Source organism: Protopterus annectens, chromosome 11.part0 (assembly GCF_019279795.1).
Source record: "Protopterus annectens isolate FY-2018-M chromosome 11.part0, PAN1.0, whole genome shotgun sequence".
NCBI lineage: Eukaryota > Metazoa > Chordata > Ceratodontiformes > Protopteridae > Protopterus > Protopterus annectens.
The window spans coordinates 1,545,696,746-1,545,711,348 of record NC_056745.1 but is presented as its reverse complement, the minus strand read 5'-3'; the positions used below and the strand labels follow the sequence as shown (position 1 = coordinate 1,545,711,348).

The following is a 14,603-nucleotide window of genomic DNA, read 5'->3' as shown; positions in this document are numbered from 1 at the left end:
CTATTTAACTGACTCTGTGGCATCATGTGTTAGTGCAGTTAATGCAGTGATATTTTCCTTTTGGGGGCTAGATGGTACTGGGTTCAAATACAACCAAATTTAACACTTCTATGTTCTTTTATATTACCGTTGGTATGCGATATGCATTATCATGCAATAATGCTTTAAAGAAAATAAATAGGGAAGATAGGACAGTGGTGAAATGGGGAACAAGCAAGGAGAAGAACAAATGGAAAGAAATACAGGAATGCACAGGAGGGAGGTAGCAAAGAACCATAGGTATGCATTTCTGCAACAGTAAAACTGATAATATATGCAAAATATTAGCTGAATTTTGACTGTCATCTCAAGAGAGAGGGGTGACCACCACATCATATTTATGTTGTATAGCCAATTGGACCAAACCAAGTGAGAAATGGAGAGCTATGTACTGGGCATTTTTTTTATTTTTTGTGGAACAGGTGCCCTTTTTTTTTAGTGCTGTTGGTGAAGGGACTTGGGTATGTTTGGGTCTAGTAAGTTGGTTAAGTGTGAAAACAATTGCAGGCAGACAAGACACAAGGATGGTGATAGACACAAAGAGGTTGGTGGACACCATGGATGGGGTGAGGGTGTGGATGGGGTGAGGGTGGGGACATCCAGGACCCATGGTCATCAAGCTGGGTGACAGTGAGAAATGAGTCCTAATCCACTGGACTGTCATCACTGTTACCTCAGTCTGCCACTGACTGGAGTGCACAATGTCTCCTTCTCCTCTGCCTCCTGCTCCTACATAAAATGAGGGAGAGCAGCCCCTCCATCGAGTGTAGGTATGCACCAACACTGAGGCACACAATCCTACTTGCCATCCCTGGCAGTTCAGCACAGGTGATAAATTCACCACCTCTGCCACTGCTTCTGGAGGTGACCACTGGACTATCCTCCAGGGTAGGACTACCTGAGGTGGCAGGTAGTGCAGGGGCAGAAGAGATGGTGCTGCCAGTTTGGCTTCCAGATGTGCTGGACAAAGATGTCGGGGCCGGTGGAGTGGGAGCAGGTGGATCTTGTGGGGCAGGCCTACTCCACTATGCTGTGGAGCACTTCATGATATGGTACACATGGATGACATGGGCGCAGTTTGATGACACATAATATAAAACAAACAAAAAAAAGAGAGAGATAAGAGTTGGGGTGACAAAAAAGAGGTAAGTTTAGTACCTTCATATGTAACATACAATGCATTAATCAGTTATTTGACTCTGTTGTCTTAAGCTTTACTCTTAAGACTACCACCCTCTACTTGGATCACTATTACTTTGACTACCACTTCCTATCTGGCGTACAGTATATTACATATTGCAGCAAATTCTCCTTTACATGTGCATATATTGTACATATGCGTGTTCTAGTTATAAAGATTACCCTTTACAGCAGGGCATATGTGCCACTGGTATAGAGCTTTTACTTTACACTTTTAATGTATTTGAATAATTAACAGTATTATATACTTGGGAGGTGTGGTGTCTGAGCCCACCACCTCTGACTGAAGTCTAATTTTGTACTCTTGGTTTGTGCTACAGACTAATGCATGCATACTTGCTTTTACAGTTGAGATTTGCATGCTCATTTTGATACAACTGTATAAAATACCAAGTAAGCTATCTTAGCGCTACATACTCTTACATGCATGCTTAATTTAATACAACTTTATAAAAGGCCAAAAAAAGCTGTCTCTAACTTTTAAGGCTACGATAGCACTACTGTTCTGCTGCATACATACCACTTACCTATGTCATCCTCACCTTTCTTGTATCATGAGTACTAACATTGCAAGCATTGAGGGCACCCCTGTTCCTCCTCCAGAGGTCATTGTTGTGATGCCTACATTGGTCACCAGTGCGGGGGATACCAGTGGCACTGATCACAGTCCAGGCCAAGCTATCCCAAGCCTCTGACTTATACTGGGACCCAGAATAGTCCCCCTGCAGCAACTTGGCACTGTGGTGTTTCAGTAGGAGTCCAACAAAAGTCTTGGGACTCCTGGACACCCCATCTCTGAGCATTAAATATCACACCCTCTCCACAAACACCTGCCATGTCTGTCATGGATCAGGAGAAATGGAGAATGATGGTTTCCCACCATTTCCAGTTATATGACTTATGTTTGTCCATTAGTAAGTAGTAGGCCTCAGGCATCAAAGGTTCACACAGTCATAATTGTCAAAAGTACTGATGATCACTCCACGCCCTCCATTAAACGCAGACACTGAGGGAGTGCCTGCACTATGTTTACATTCATACACAGGTCCAATTTTTTTTGGATTCAGCAGTTCTGTCAGCAGTTCTAATGAGTTCAGACTTCATTTGCATCTTCACTGTTACTCTAAAGTAGCTTTTAAAGATGAAACAACCCAATTACCTCGAGTTAAAAAAAAACTGTAAATGCTAATACATTTGCCTTCTTAGGTAGTGCTAATGGTGTATTTTAAACATTTTTTGTAGGGAGTAGAAAATTTTGGACTAAGCAAAATACGTGACCTTTGGAAACTTCTTCAACCAGAAAAAGAACGGGAGAGACGTAAGTTGCTTTTTATGTTTCATATGTGACAGTGATTCCTTATAGACTTGTAAGAAAATTTTACAGATGTCTTGAGCTTCCCAAACTTACTAGATGCTCATGTGGTTGACATTTGCCAGAAAAGAGCCATTACTTTCTTCATTTGATCAGAGTTGATCCTTGTTATGAATGCTTCTTATGTCAGAGGTTTATAGTTTAATGGTGCCATTCTGATCCCTTATCAAATCTTTTGAGGCTTCTGCATCACGTCCTACTTCATGGAGTTGGATGTAATAGAATGGCATTGTAAAGAACATCTCTTGAATAATTGTTAGGAGAGTCAGTGGTCTAAGGTATGGGGCAAGTGGGCCCAATTGTGGTATTAAGAGTCATACCCCCAGGCTTAATCCTTCTTAAACAGCTATTTGTTCTTTTGTACCCCATAATCCCAAGGTACTATCTGGCATGCAGCTCAGAGAACTAAAGCTGTGACTTGTTTGTGTGCCAAAGCTACAGGGTTCGATTCTTTCTTTATTTACCTACTGTGTGACCTTAAATAAGTCACTTAGGCAGTGCTTTGGGGCATTTGGGAATTTGGGCTGGACTCCTTAATGTGACCTCATGCAGAGTAACAACCTATGAACTGTGTCCATCTAAGCAACCATTTGTTGTTTGGTGGCGGTTGTCTTCTTGTTAGTTTATTCTTTTTCAAATAGAAAATGTGCACCTTGAGTGTGCATCTTCTTGCGTTCCTGAAGTTTTAGAAATTGTATCTTGCAGGTTGTCTGACATTTAAGAAATAGGCTTCTGCCACCCTTTATGCTCGTTAGTTAAACAGATTAAAACTACAGCTAACTGATCTCCAGCATAACCCACTTTCTGTAACTTTAATTATTGCTGTCAAGGACGTCGGTGTTTTTACCCTACCTACAAACCATGTCAAAAGTGCTGTTCCCCAGGAGTTTTCTATTCATGCTACTTCCTTTTAAATACTAGATTTATACTTGCTGGCAACAGTTGATTAATCTCTCACTGTAAGGGATTCACATTAAGCCTGTGCATTGTCATTGTACTCATGCCCACTTAATGTAAATTTTAGAAACTTACTTTGGCATTGGTAGCTCTAGCTTCAGCTTGCATGTCCTGGTATTTTGTGACTTTGTCTCTCAGCATGCAGGGCATTGTAATCAAAAGGTGTAGCTATTCTGAATCCTGCTGAGCATGGAGCCATCTTTAAATTTCTAGTCTCCCACCAGGACACAAGTGCTCTTCAGCAATTGCATTCTGCTTGCTGGTAAGCCATTAGACCACAGGAATTAGTGTTCAGATTTGTAAAGTAATACTTACTTTTTACTCTTGTCTTGGTGGGCTCTGCCCCGCTTCGTTCACCCTCGCTAACACTTGGGATGTCTCCGCTCCCCTGCCCTGCCCCCTATTCCCTCCCACCCCCACTACCTCTACATTTGTAGTAATAACAGCCACACCAACAGCTCACCCTCACATCACCTCCACCAATCACAGCTCCTCAAGTCAGATCATGTTATACCACAGCAACTTGCTCCACACAAAATGCTCCCAATCACTCTCATTCCCACTAGGCTTTTTTACATCACCCACACTACTTTCCCATCCACATATAGTGCTACCCTATAATTCCTATTCAGACCCCCACCTAGTACCATCTTAAACTTTATAACCATGACTATCAAACAACTAAGTCTAGTCTGTCTTCTCATAATTCGTTATAACACCACAAGTTAACACTCTAGCAATATCCCTAAACTTAGTAGCACAACACTACATTATGCACTCTCATATACAGACAACACACATTATAATAATATCTGTCCACAATTGTTCAAGAACTATATAACGGACCAACTCAGAACTAAACACGTATGCTCTCATTCCTGCTCAAAAAAAAAAACACAATACTTTCTCACACTCCTCACCAAGCTCCAACATCTGTATCACCATTTTAACAGCAGGCTCACCATAAGTGGGGATATCCCCCCCCCCCCAACCCAGGCCCAAATCCATTCTGTCCAACACAAACTGCTCCAACACAAATGTCAGAACATAACACCTCCACTATTTTCATCCCTGGGCAAATCAACAACAGCAGCAAAACCAACCATCTTTTAATGCTAAATATTAATATTAGAAGTGTCAAAAATAAAATACCTGAACTCCAGGCCTCAATAGCACACTACTCCCCAGACTTAGTTACTTTAACAGAAACCTGGCTAAATAAAAACATAGCTAACTCAGAAGTTCTCCCTACCGGCTACAATATCATTAGACAAGACAGACCACTTCGTAAAGGGGGTGGAACTGCCTTACTGTACAAGTCCAACTTAACTGTACGTTAATTACCAAACTCCTACCCCTCCCCCAACAATTGGGACATACTTATCTCACAACTTCAACTTCACCCTAAAAAGGTCATCACCACAATTGTGATCTATATTCCACCTGATAATACACCTGCTAGCCTTGAAGACTTCTTATCCTGGTGTTCTTCCACATACTCACAAGAAACCCTTTTTCTGGGGGATTTCAACCTATATTGGTTCACCTGTGTATCAGAACCACCACGTAATCTAATAAATCTCCATGGCTACCAGCAGCTAGTCCAAATTCCAACTAGATGTGATAAAAAATCTAACAGGGAATCCATCCTTGACTGGGTCCTAACTAACAACCCCACATTGTATCCCCATGCAGGCAGTCTCCCAGACACCTTAAGTGACCACAACATAATATACTTTATACGTAGTAGAACAAGCACATGCAAAACCACTAGCTATATATCCACTACAAACACAAAAAAATTCACTCCTGAGGTCCTCAATACTTTACTCTGTAACTGTGACTGGACCCCCCTAAAAACCCTCCCACTTGACCAGGCTGTAGCATATTTCAACAAAACATTTCTACAACACCTAGACACTGTCGCTCCATTGCGCAAAATCAAGGTTAGAACCTCTATAAACCCCTGGCTCAGTAAAGAAACCAAACAAATCCTCAAGTCTAGAGACACTGCCTGGCTTTACTAAGTAACAAGAACTGTGCAACCGTGCAAAAAAATGCATTAGGCTGGACAAAAAAATCCTACTACACGACATTACAAACTAAATACCAACACAATCCCCAAAAATTTTGGAAAAATGTAAACCAGGTACTAAAATCCACCCAAAAGGCTACCCCCAAACCAACCACCCCTGACACTAAAGTTCACATCGAAACACAATTCAGCTCATACTTTGTGAAATCAATTCTATCCTTAGTATCACAGGACAGTTCTTTCCATACTATCCCTACCAACACAAATAACACTAATACAAGCTTTACCCTCAAAACAGATGTTCTTCATGTTTCACTGCTGCAGTCATTACATTTGGGTAATCTGCTGGCAGGTTGCCCTCAGTCGGCCTAATTAACAAAGTCTTGGGTCCTGCGTCGGTTGCTGTCCCTTCTTCCATGACGTCAGGTCTATAAAACATGCAGCCTACGCCATTTTATCTGTCTTTCTTGCTGTGCGGTGCCCGAAGCAGAAGCAGTTCGCAAGTGCCGGTCAGCCGACTCCTGAAATTTTCATTTTCGAGTTTTAGAACCTAAGTCTTCAACTTAAAGCTAAGTCAGCTGTTGGGGAAACTTTTCTTGCTCCTTCCCAATGTCAGTAGAAGTTAAGTATTTGTCATGGCTTAGTGGTAAATCACTTTGTGTGTGTTGTGCAGGGTCCTGGGTTCAAGCCTTGCAGAGGCTGTTTTAAAAGGGCCGCCTGTTTGGCAATAAGGCTGAAGAAGTTCTAAAAAAGATGGAAGATGAAGCTAAATCTATACAAACTGTAAAGGATTTCTTACAAGTACAACCTCCAAGATTTAGTAGGCACTGGCTTACTAAGAATTGGTCCTTTCCAGCTCTCTCCAGATCCTCTCAAGCCAAACCAAGACACACCAAAAGCACTAGGTTTCATCCCCAGGGGACTCTCAGAACTAAGCAATGGGGGGGCCTCCACGTCCAAATCTGGAAATAACAAGACACTCCCCTATGGTAAACAGTCTCAATGACTTTCCTTTAAAATTACCAAGCACTTACCTTTTAGCCGCCCCTTTGGGGGGGGAAAATGCTCTTCATGCAAAAAACTGGGAACTCATGACCCAGGACAATTGGGTTTTAAATTTAGTGTCCCAGGGATACAGATTTCACTTCCACACATTGCCAATACCAAACGGATGGCCAAACCTGCCCCCAAATCAATGGGCAGAGGTTCAAACATGGGGGCTGTTCAACCAGTACCAGAAGAGGAAAAGGGACAAGATTTCTATTCCAGGCTTTTCCTGGTACCGAGAAAAGACAAATCATGGCGTCCAATTCTGGACCTGTCTACTCTAAACACCTTTCTGGACATTCCAAAATTCAAGATGCTGACTCTTCACCAGTTACTTCCTATGCTAGGCAAAGATGCCTGGTTGGCAACTCTAGATTTAAAAGAAGCATACCTGCACATTCCAATCAGGGAATCTTGCAGAAGATACCTACGCTTAAAAACAGGCTACTTGCATTATCAGTTCTCTGCACTGCCCTTTGGCTTGTCTACTGCACCCAGGGTATTCACAAAGTGCCTGGCTCCAGTAATTGCATTTTGCAGGCAAAGAAATATTCAAATATATCCATACCTGGATGATTATCTAATTTAGGCAGAAAACTAGGCCACACTTCTAAATCATCTGGCGTTTGTAAAAAGGATTCTAACTTCTCTGGGGTACACCATAAAAGAAAAGAAATCACAACTCGTACCCTCTCAACAGATTACATTCCTGGGTGCAAGCTCAAAGCCTGTCACAAGTGGTGTCCCACAGGGCTCAGTCCTGGGTCCACTCTTGTTCGGCATCTACTTTTCTGAAGTACAAGCAAACACAGGAGGGTTATGGCTGACAAAGTTTGCAGATGACTGCAAACTGGGCGCCATAGTCGAAAACACATCTGACACAGATATCCTTCAGAAGGGCCTCACAGAAACGGATAACTGGTGCCAGAGCCATGGCCTAAAGTTAAATGCCAAGAAATGCATAGTCATACCCTTCGGGAAAAACAATGTTACCCCTAGCTACCATATAGGTGGCAATCCACTGAGCACAGAAGAAGTCATCAGGGATCTGGGGACCCAGGTTGACAGTAGCCTTTCGTTTGACACTCATGTTGCTAAAGTAGTTAGGAAAACCTTCTACGTTGCCACCTGATCATGAAGGGATTCACATCTAGATCAAGGGAGGTCATCGCCCCCTTGTACTCATCACTCATTAGACCTATGATTGAGTACAATGCCCCATTCGAATGTATCTGACCAGACACCTGCAGCAGCTGGAAAGGCCCCAAAAGTTCCTCACCAAAAGGATAAAGGGTCTCAAAAATATGTCTTATGCTGCCCGACTGAAAGAACTCCAGCTCTATTCAGTCTCATACCGCTTGCTCAGAGGTGACCTGTGCCTGACATATAAGGCCATGTCAAACCCTGATTTGATGAATATGCTTCACCTCAAAAAATCTAGATCCCTCAGAACCACAAGGACGGGAGACTTAAACCTTGACACGGTTATTAATAGAACATGCTGGAGGGACAGATTCATCACCCAGAGACTCCCTATGCTGTGGAACAAAATCCCGGTACATGTGAGGCAGAGCACCTCGCTGGCCTTGTTCAAGAGGAATCTTGACCAATGGATGGGGGATCGCAGATATACCCCAGGGATTACTTCAGTGTCACTGCTTGACAGAGGCACAGCAAAATAATAGGCATAGTTTTATTCAAACTAAAGGGGTGGCGAAAGCCAAATAACTATAGGCTAGGCTTATACATGCCCTTGGGCAGATAGCCTAGTATGAACCTATGAACCTATGAATACAACTGCCCAGATGGCTTTCCTCATGCCAGAAAAGCAAACTCCTTTTGTAACTTACTTCAAACAAGTGGCCACAAAAACCCTGCTATCTGCAAGACAGATACTGCAAGTCTTGGGGTTCATGGCCTCCTGCATTCTTCTAATTCCATATGCAAGTCTGCATATGAGGAAGTTTCAGTGGTACTTAAAAAGTCTATGGAATCAACATTGTCACAGCCTGAAAACAATGATTCCTATTATATCTTGCCTACGCCTGAATTTCCTATGGTGGGCAGAGGCCTACCACCAAAACAAAGGACTGCCATTCACACTACCCCCTGCCACCCAAATCCTAACTACAGACGCATCAGACTATGCATGGGGGGCTCACCTGGTAGGGAAGTGCATTCAGGGCAAATGGAACCCAAATCAAATGCACCTACATATCAATCAAAAAGAAATGTTAGCTGTACAGAATGCTCTGACTGCCTTCAAGGACTACATTCATCCAGGACAACTAATGGTAAAGATGGACAACACCACGGTTATGTGGTACATAAACAAGCAGGGGGGTACACATTCCTACCCCCTCTGCAGACTAGCCATGGCATTGTGGAACATGGCCTTGAGCTACCAAGTGCACCTACAAGCTCAATTCCTGCCAGGAAAATTGGATACACTGGCAGACAAACTAAGTAGAAATCTCATGGACTCACACAAGTGGAAACTGGAACTATGGATTTTCAACATGTTGACAAACAAATGGGGGAGCCCAGACATAGATCTATTTGCCTCCCCCCAGAACTACCAATTGGACAAATTTTGCACAAGGACTCCCCACAAAAAAGCCTGGAAAGTGGATGCTCTGTCCTTCAGCTGGAAAAACCTATCAGTCTATGCCTTTCTCCCTCTGTGTCTGCTCTCCAGAGTTCTGCTAAAAGTTAAACAGGACAAACCAAGAATGATTTTGATTGCTCCAGACTGGCCACGCAAACACTGGTACCCCCTCCTGCGCAGTGTGTCACATATATCTTCCTGGCACCTGTCTCAGACACCTTCCTTGCTGTCTCAGCAGGAGAACCAAATTCTGCACCCTCATCTTCCAACATTAAACCTTGCAGCTTGGCTAATCACTTAAATTCACCCTTAGCATCCCTCAGCAAACTTGTGATGGATGTCATCTTGGAGGCGAGAAGACCTAGTACTAGAAAATCTTATGCTGACAAATGGAAAAGATTCTGTGCCTGGAACCAATCTTTAGGGATGAGCACAGCAGCGCCCAATTTACCTCAGATTTTGCAATACTTAACTGAGATGCTTCACAAGAGCCTGTCTTTTTCCTCTATTAAAATCCACTCTTCAGCTATTTCAGCTCACTGTAACAGAACCACCCCTCGTTTCTCATCCCCTTCTCAAGCTGTATCTCAGAGGGGCAAAGAACTTGAGACCACCCAGGAGAGCTCCTACTCCTGCCTGGGACCTTAACTTTGTTTTGGAGAAGCTCACTCCACCTCCTTTCGGCCAGCTGCTACTGCAGACTTAAAATTTCTTTCTTGGAAAACAGCCTTCGTTTTAGCAATCACTTCAGCTAGAAGGATATCTGAATTACAGGCCCTTATGGCAGTGGAGCCTTTCATCATCTTTCATGCGGACAGGGTATCTCTGAGGACCAATCCATCCTTCATGCCCAAGGTGGTTTCCATTGTGACTCTTAATCAGTCTATTCATTTGCCAACCTACTATCCCAATCCACAGAACAAAGGGGAACGGATTCTGCATTCCTTGGACGTGCACAGACAACTTAGATTCTACTTGGACGGAACTAAATTTCGGAGAAAATCTGAACAATTGCTAGTAGCATTTGCTGCTGGGGCAGAGGGGAAGGCTATTTCAAAATAAACCATTTTTAAATGGATAAGCCATTGCATTCATTTCTGCTGTAAGCACCATGGGAAACCTATCCCCCAGGGGATCAGATCTCATTCCACCAGGGCTGCATCTACTTCTGTAGCCTTTCTCAGAGGTGTTCCTGCCAGGGATATTCTAGAAGCTGCTACCTGGAGTTCTGTACATACTTTCACCAAGCATTGTCATTTACCAATTTTCTCTAAATCTAGAGCTGGCTTTGCCACTGCTGTCTTGCCAGGCCTTATAGCTGGTCCTAATGCTGTGTAAATTCCTCCTCCCAACCATAGCTTTGGGAATCTACCCAAATGTAATGACTGCAACAGTGAAACACAAAGAACATAGTACAGTTGTGTACACTTGCCATAAATGTAGATGTTTGAGTGTATTCACTGTGGCAGCCCTGGTTACCCTCCCTCCAGCCTCTTATTTTTCTCTGGCTGTAACTCTTATTTATTTTACTATACTTAATAGCCTTTTAGTGTATTTGCTTTCGGTTGGAGGTATATTTTTGTGTTTTTATTTTTATTTGCTCCCCATTAGGGGGACACCTGACATCTGGGGCAAGAAAAACTGATAAAATGTCATCGGCTGCATGTTTTATACCCCTGATGACCTGACGTCATGGAAGAAGGGACAGCAACCGACGCAGGACCCAATACTTAATCAGGCCACTGAGGGCAACCTGCCAGCAGATTACCCAAATGTAATGACTGCAACAGTGAATACACTCGAACATCTACATTTATGGTAAGTGTACACAACTGTACTTTTTCACCACTTCAATCAAAAGCATGCTCTCCAAACTAAAAACCTCATCAACAGCAGCCGACCTACTCCCCAGCTATTTCTTGAAACTCACAACAGATGCTATTGCTATCCCATTCTCCACTCTCATAAACAGATCAATTGTTGAAAACTATGTGCCCAAACTCTGACAAATATCCTATGTTACACCCATACATAAAGGTGGGACCTCCTCTGAACTTAATAACTACAGACCCATTGCTTTACTCTCCCTCCTGGCCAAAATCGTAGAAAAATGCATCCATACCCAGATGCTAAAATATCTCCTAGACAACAACATCCTGTCACCTACTCAGCATGGTTTCAGACCTGCCCATAGTACTACTACAGCCCTCCTCTGCTTCACAGACACAGTAAACCATCTCAAAAATGAAGGCCTGCAGGTGTCAACTCTTTTTTTGGATATGTCCAAAGCATTTGACACAGTCTCACACCAAATCCTGCTAAACAAACTAAACCAATATCACCTATCAAATTCCACTCTTACCTGGTTCCAAAGCTACTTAACTGACAAGGTACCAAGCTGTGAAATGGGAAAATTCTCTTTTTCCTCAGCTGCCCATAACTATAGGAGTCCCACAGGGTTCTATCTTAGGACTACTACTATTCACAATCTTCACAAATTACCTCCATACCTCCACACAGCATGCATCTGTCATTCAGTATGCAGATGACACTACCTTAATCTGTGCTGCACAAAACATTCCCACCCTCCTGCAAACAACTCAACTAGCATTCCCTGACGTTGAAAACTACCTAACCAGAGCCCAACTTATCCTCAATCCAAAGAAAACACAGCTTATGATTATAACCAGTTCTAACAAAAACACTGATAACAGTCAATTCACTATCTACTCCACAAATGCTACTCCAATCGCTCCAGTGGCACAGGCTAAGCTATTGGGAATAACCATAGACTCCCACCTAAAATTTGATAGTCATCTCAACTTAACTATTAAAAAAGTACATGCCAAACTGGGATCACTCTACCGTATCAAACCATTTCTTACCAACAACACAAGATCAGCCATTGCTCGCTTCCAACTTCTATCCACCCTACTCTATGCATCTCCCATTCTGACTAATCTCAACAAAACTGAACTAAGCAAAATGGAAGCCTGCTATAACAGAATTGCTCGCTTTGCTGCAAATTGCTCATATAGAACTCATCACTGTACTGCTTTTGAGACAGCTCAACTGGCTTGAACTGCCCAACCTCCTAACCTACAATCAGCTCTGCCTCTGTCACTCTATCTATTACCTCCCCAATAAGTGTCCTGCCCTCAAAAACCTAGTACATCACTCAACCAAAAGGCCTCCTAGATCATCAAGCAAACTACTACTAGAAGTCACCAACAGCTACAATAGCTTTGGAGATGCACTATATAGTAGTTCAGTGGCCTAAAAAATGGAACCCTGTCCCCACTAGCATTCAAAACACATCATTCAAAGCCTCCTTTAAAGACCTCATCAGGCAACATCTCAAGCAAAGTTGGCAGTGCCATGATTGCTCCCCAGGCTAGTGAAAGCAGATAAAGGTACACATACTAAACCTAGAGTACTTGATTAAGATTGAAAACTATTCTTTCAAACACTGGCTAATCTACAATGTATGTACTGTACCTCTGTACTATGTATGTATTCTACCTATGTTCCAAATTTCAGCTGTACACCACAAATCTATTAAGTACCTTTATTTTTAAATTAGTATTTTTTTGTTTGTTCTCTCCACTGTAACTGTTGATGTGCTGCATACTACTGTAAAAACATATTTTGTAATTTCTGTGTATACTGATCATGTCTAAATGTATATGTAATTTTTCTATGTGGAGCTTTTCTCCCCGAGCCTCTGCTGAAAAGGGGCCTTTTTGGCTCAGTCAGACACCCTCCGGTTAACAAATATTTCAGTTATGGTTACTTTTTGTCCTTTTTTTTTGACCGCTATATCTAATTTTCTTCATTCTATTTTCCTAACTGTTGGCATTGGATGCTCTCATGATATCAGAACTTTTTCATTTTCAATAATACTTTACAGTTCTTGTTTCCAGTGCTTCATGTATTTGCATACACCCCAGTGCAATAGTCTTGTCACATTATTGTACTTTTCAGTATGCAGACCTTCAACCACAAGTATATCACATCCAGCAATAATATATATGTATATATATATATATATATATATATATGTGTATATATATATATATATATATATATATATATATATATATATATATATATACAGCTGTTTCTAGTTCTGTGCTACAAGACCTACATTTGTCTATATCTCTCATGTTTTCTGTAGCTTTGTAAATCAGTATTTACTTAGTTCACTGTCTTGAGCTGCCATTATTAACTACTCATCTTTTCATTTAAATGCACTTCTTCTTTGCAATTCATGCATCAAATCTTAATCAACACATGGCTCTTCCAAGACTTGTTTCTACTTTCCACTAAAACTGTGGGCTTTCCAGTTTCCTTTCCTTTCCTTCTGGTCCTGTTATTTTTTATTTTTTTATTTGTTTTATTTTTATTTTTTTACATTTTCTGTTGATGCCTGATTTTTTTTGGCTGCTTCTGGTTTGATTTTCATTTCTGCTGCTTTTTGAAATAGTTTTGGTAAATTGAGCAAATGTGTTATTTTAGACTTGTTTTTTTCATGGTTTAAAACTTTCACTGTATTTGGATCTGGTGATGTCAACAACTAGATATGCTGTTCCATGGCTGCAGGCATATGTATACATATAGCCAGTTTCTAGGAGGCATGTACCTCCTTCAGACCAAGGGATATATAGTTTTCATATATCTTTTGGTAAGTATGGAGCAGTTTTCTTCTTGTTGTATCCAAATGAGCCAATGCTATTTAGGCCAGTCATTCACAGCAAAACTGTGAGTTAGAATGGGAAAAGCAAGTTGATTTATATTTCAAGGCAGTTTTCAGTATCAGCTTTAGTCTTCTAAAATATTCCTTAATAAAAGTTGTTCTCATTTGATATTGTTTTATTCCTGACCCTTCATCTGTTCCTTCATGTTTAAATTAATTTGTATTACATTCCTCTGCCAGTTTGAAATTTTCTTTGCTTTAGTTTTCCTGCTATAAATCTTGATTTCACATATTTATCAAGGCCAAATGTCATTCTTGAGTCATCTGAGAAAGTTTCAGCTATTTGTAGTTATGTCTGATGAGCCTTGTACCTCTAAATCATCCACAAAAGGCAGATGAGATGTCACTGGGCAAGTTAGTTTCTTTAAGTTAAGCTGTAACCACAGCCTAGTCTAAGTAAACCAATGGATGCCAAAATTTATTTCTTGAGCTTCGCTCTTGAGGTGAATTTCTTGGTGTGCATGTCTAGAACACATAATAAGCTGGTTATGATCGGTGGCCTGCTTGTAGTTCACTATACTCTCAGAAGATAAGTTATTGGTCTATAGTTCATAGGATGGCTTGCAGGCTAATTCTTAAAAAAACAGTA

The 14,603-nt window shown here is 41.6% G+C and overlaps 1 protein-coding gene across 2 annotated transcripts in view; it reads left to right on the top strand.

The window, feature by feature from the left end:
- FBH1 (F-box DNA helicase 1) overlaps positions 1-14,603 on the top strand; it is a 1,264,666-nt gene that overhangs the window by 1,017,932 nt on the left and 232,131 nt on the right. For both annotated transcript variants that reach the window (XM_044088820.1, XM_044088821.1), the window contains one exon: positions 2,482-2,557. In XM_044088820.1, coding sequence (XP_043944755.1) covers positions 2,482-2,557 — 76 coding nt within the window. The remainder of the gene's footprint in view (positions 1-2,481; positions 2,558-14,603) is intronic.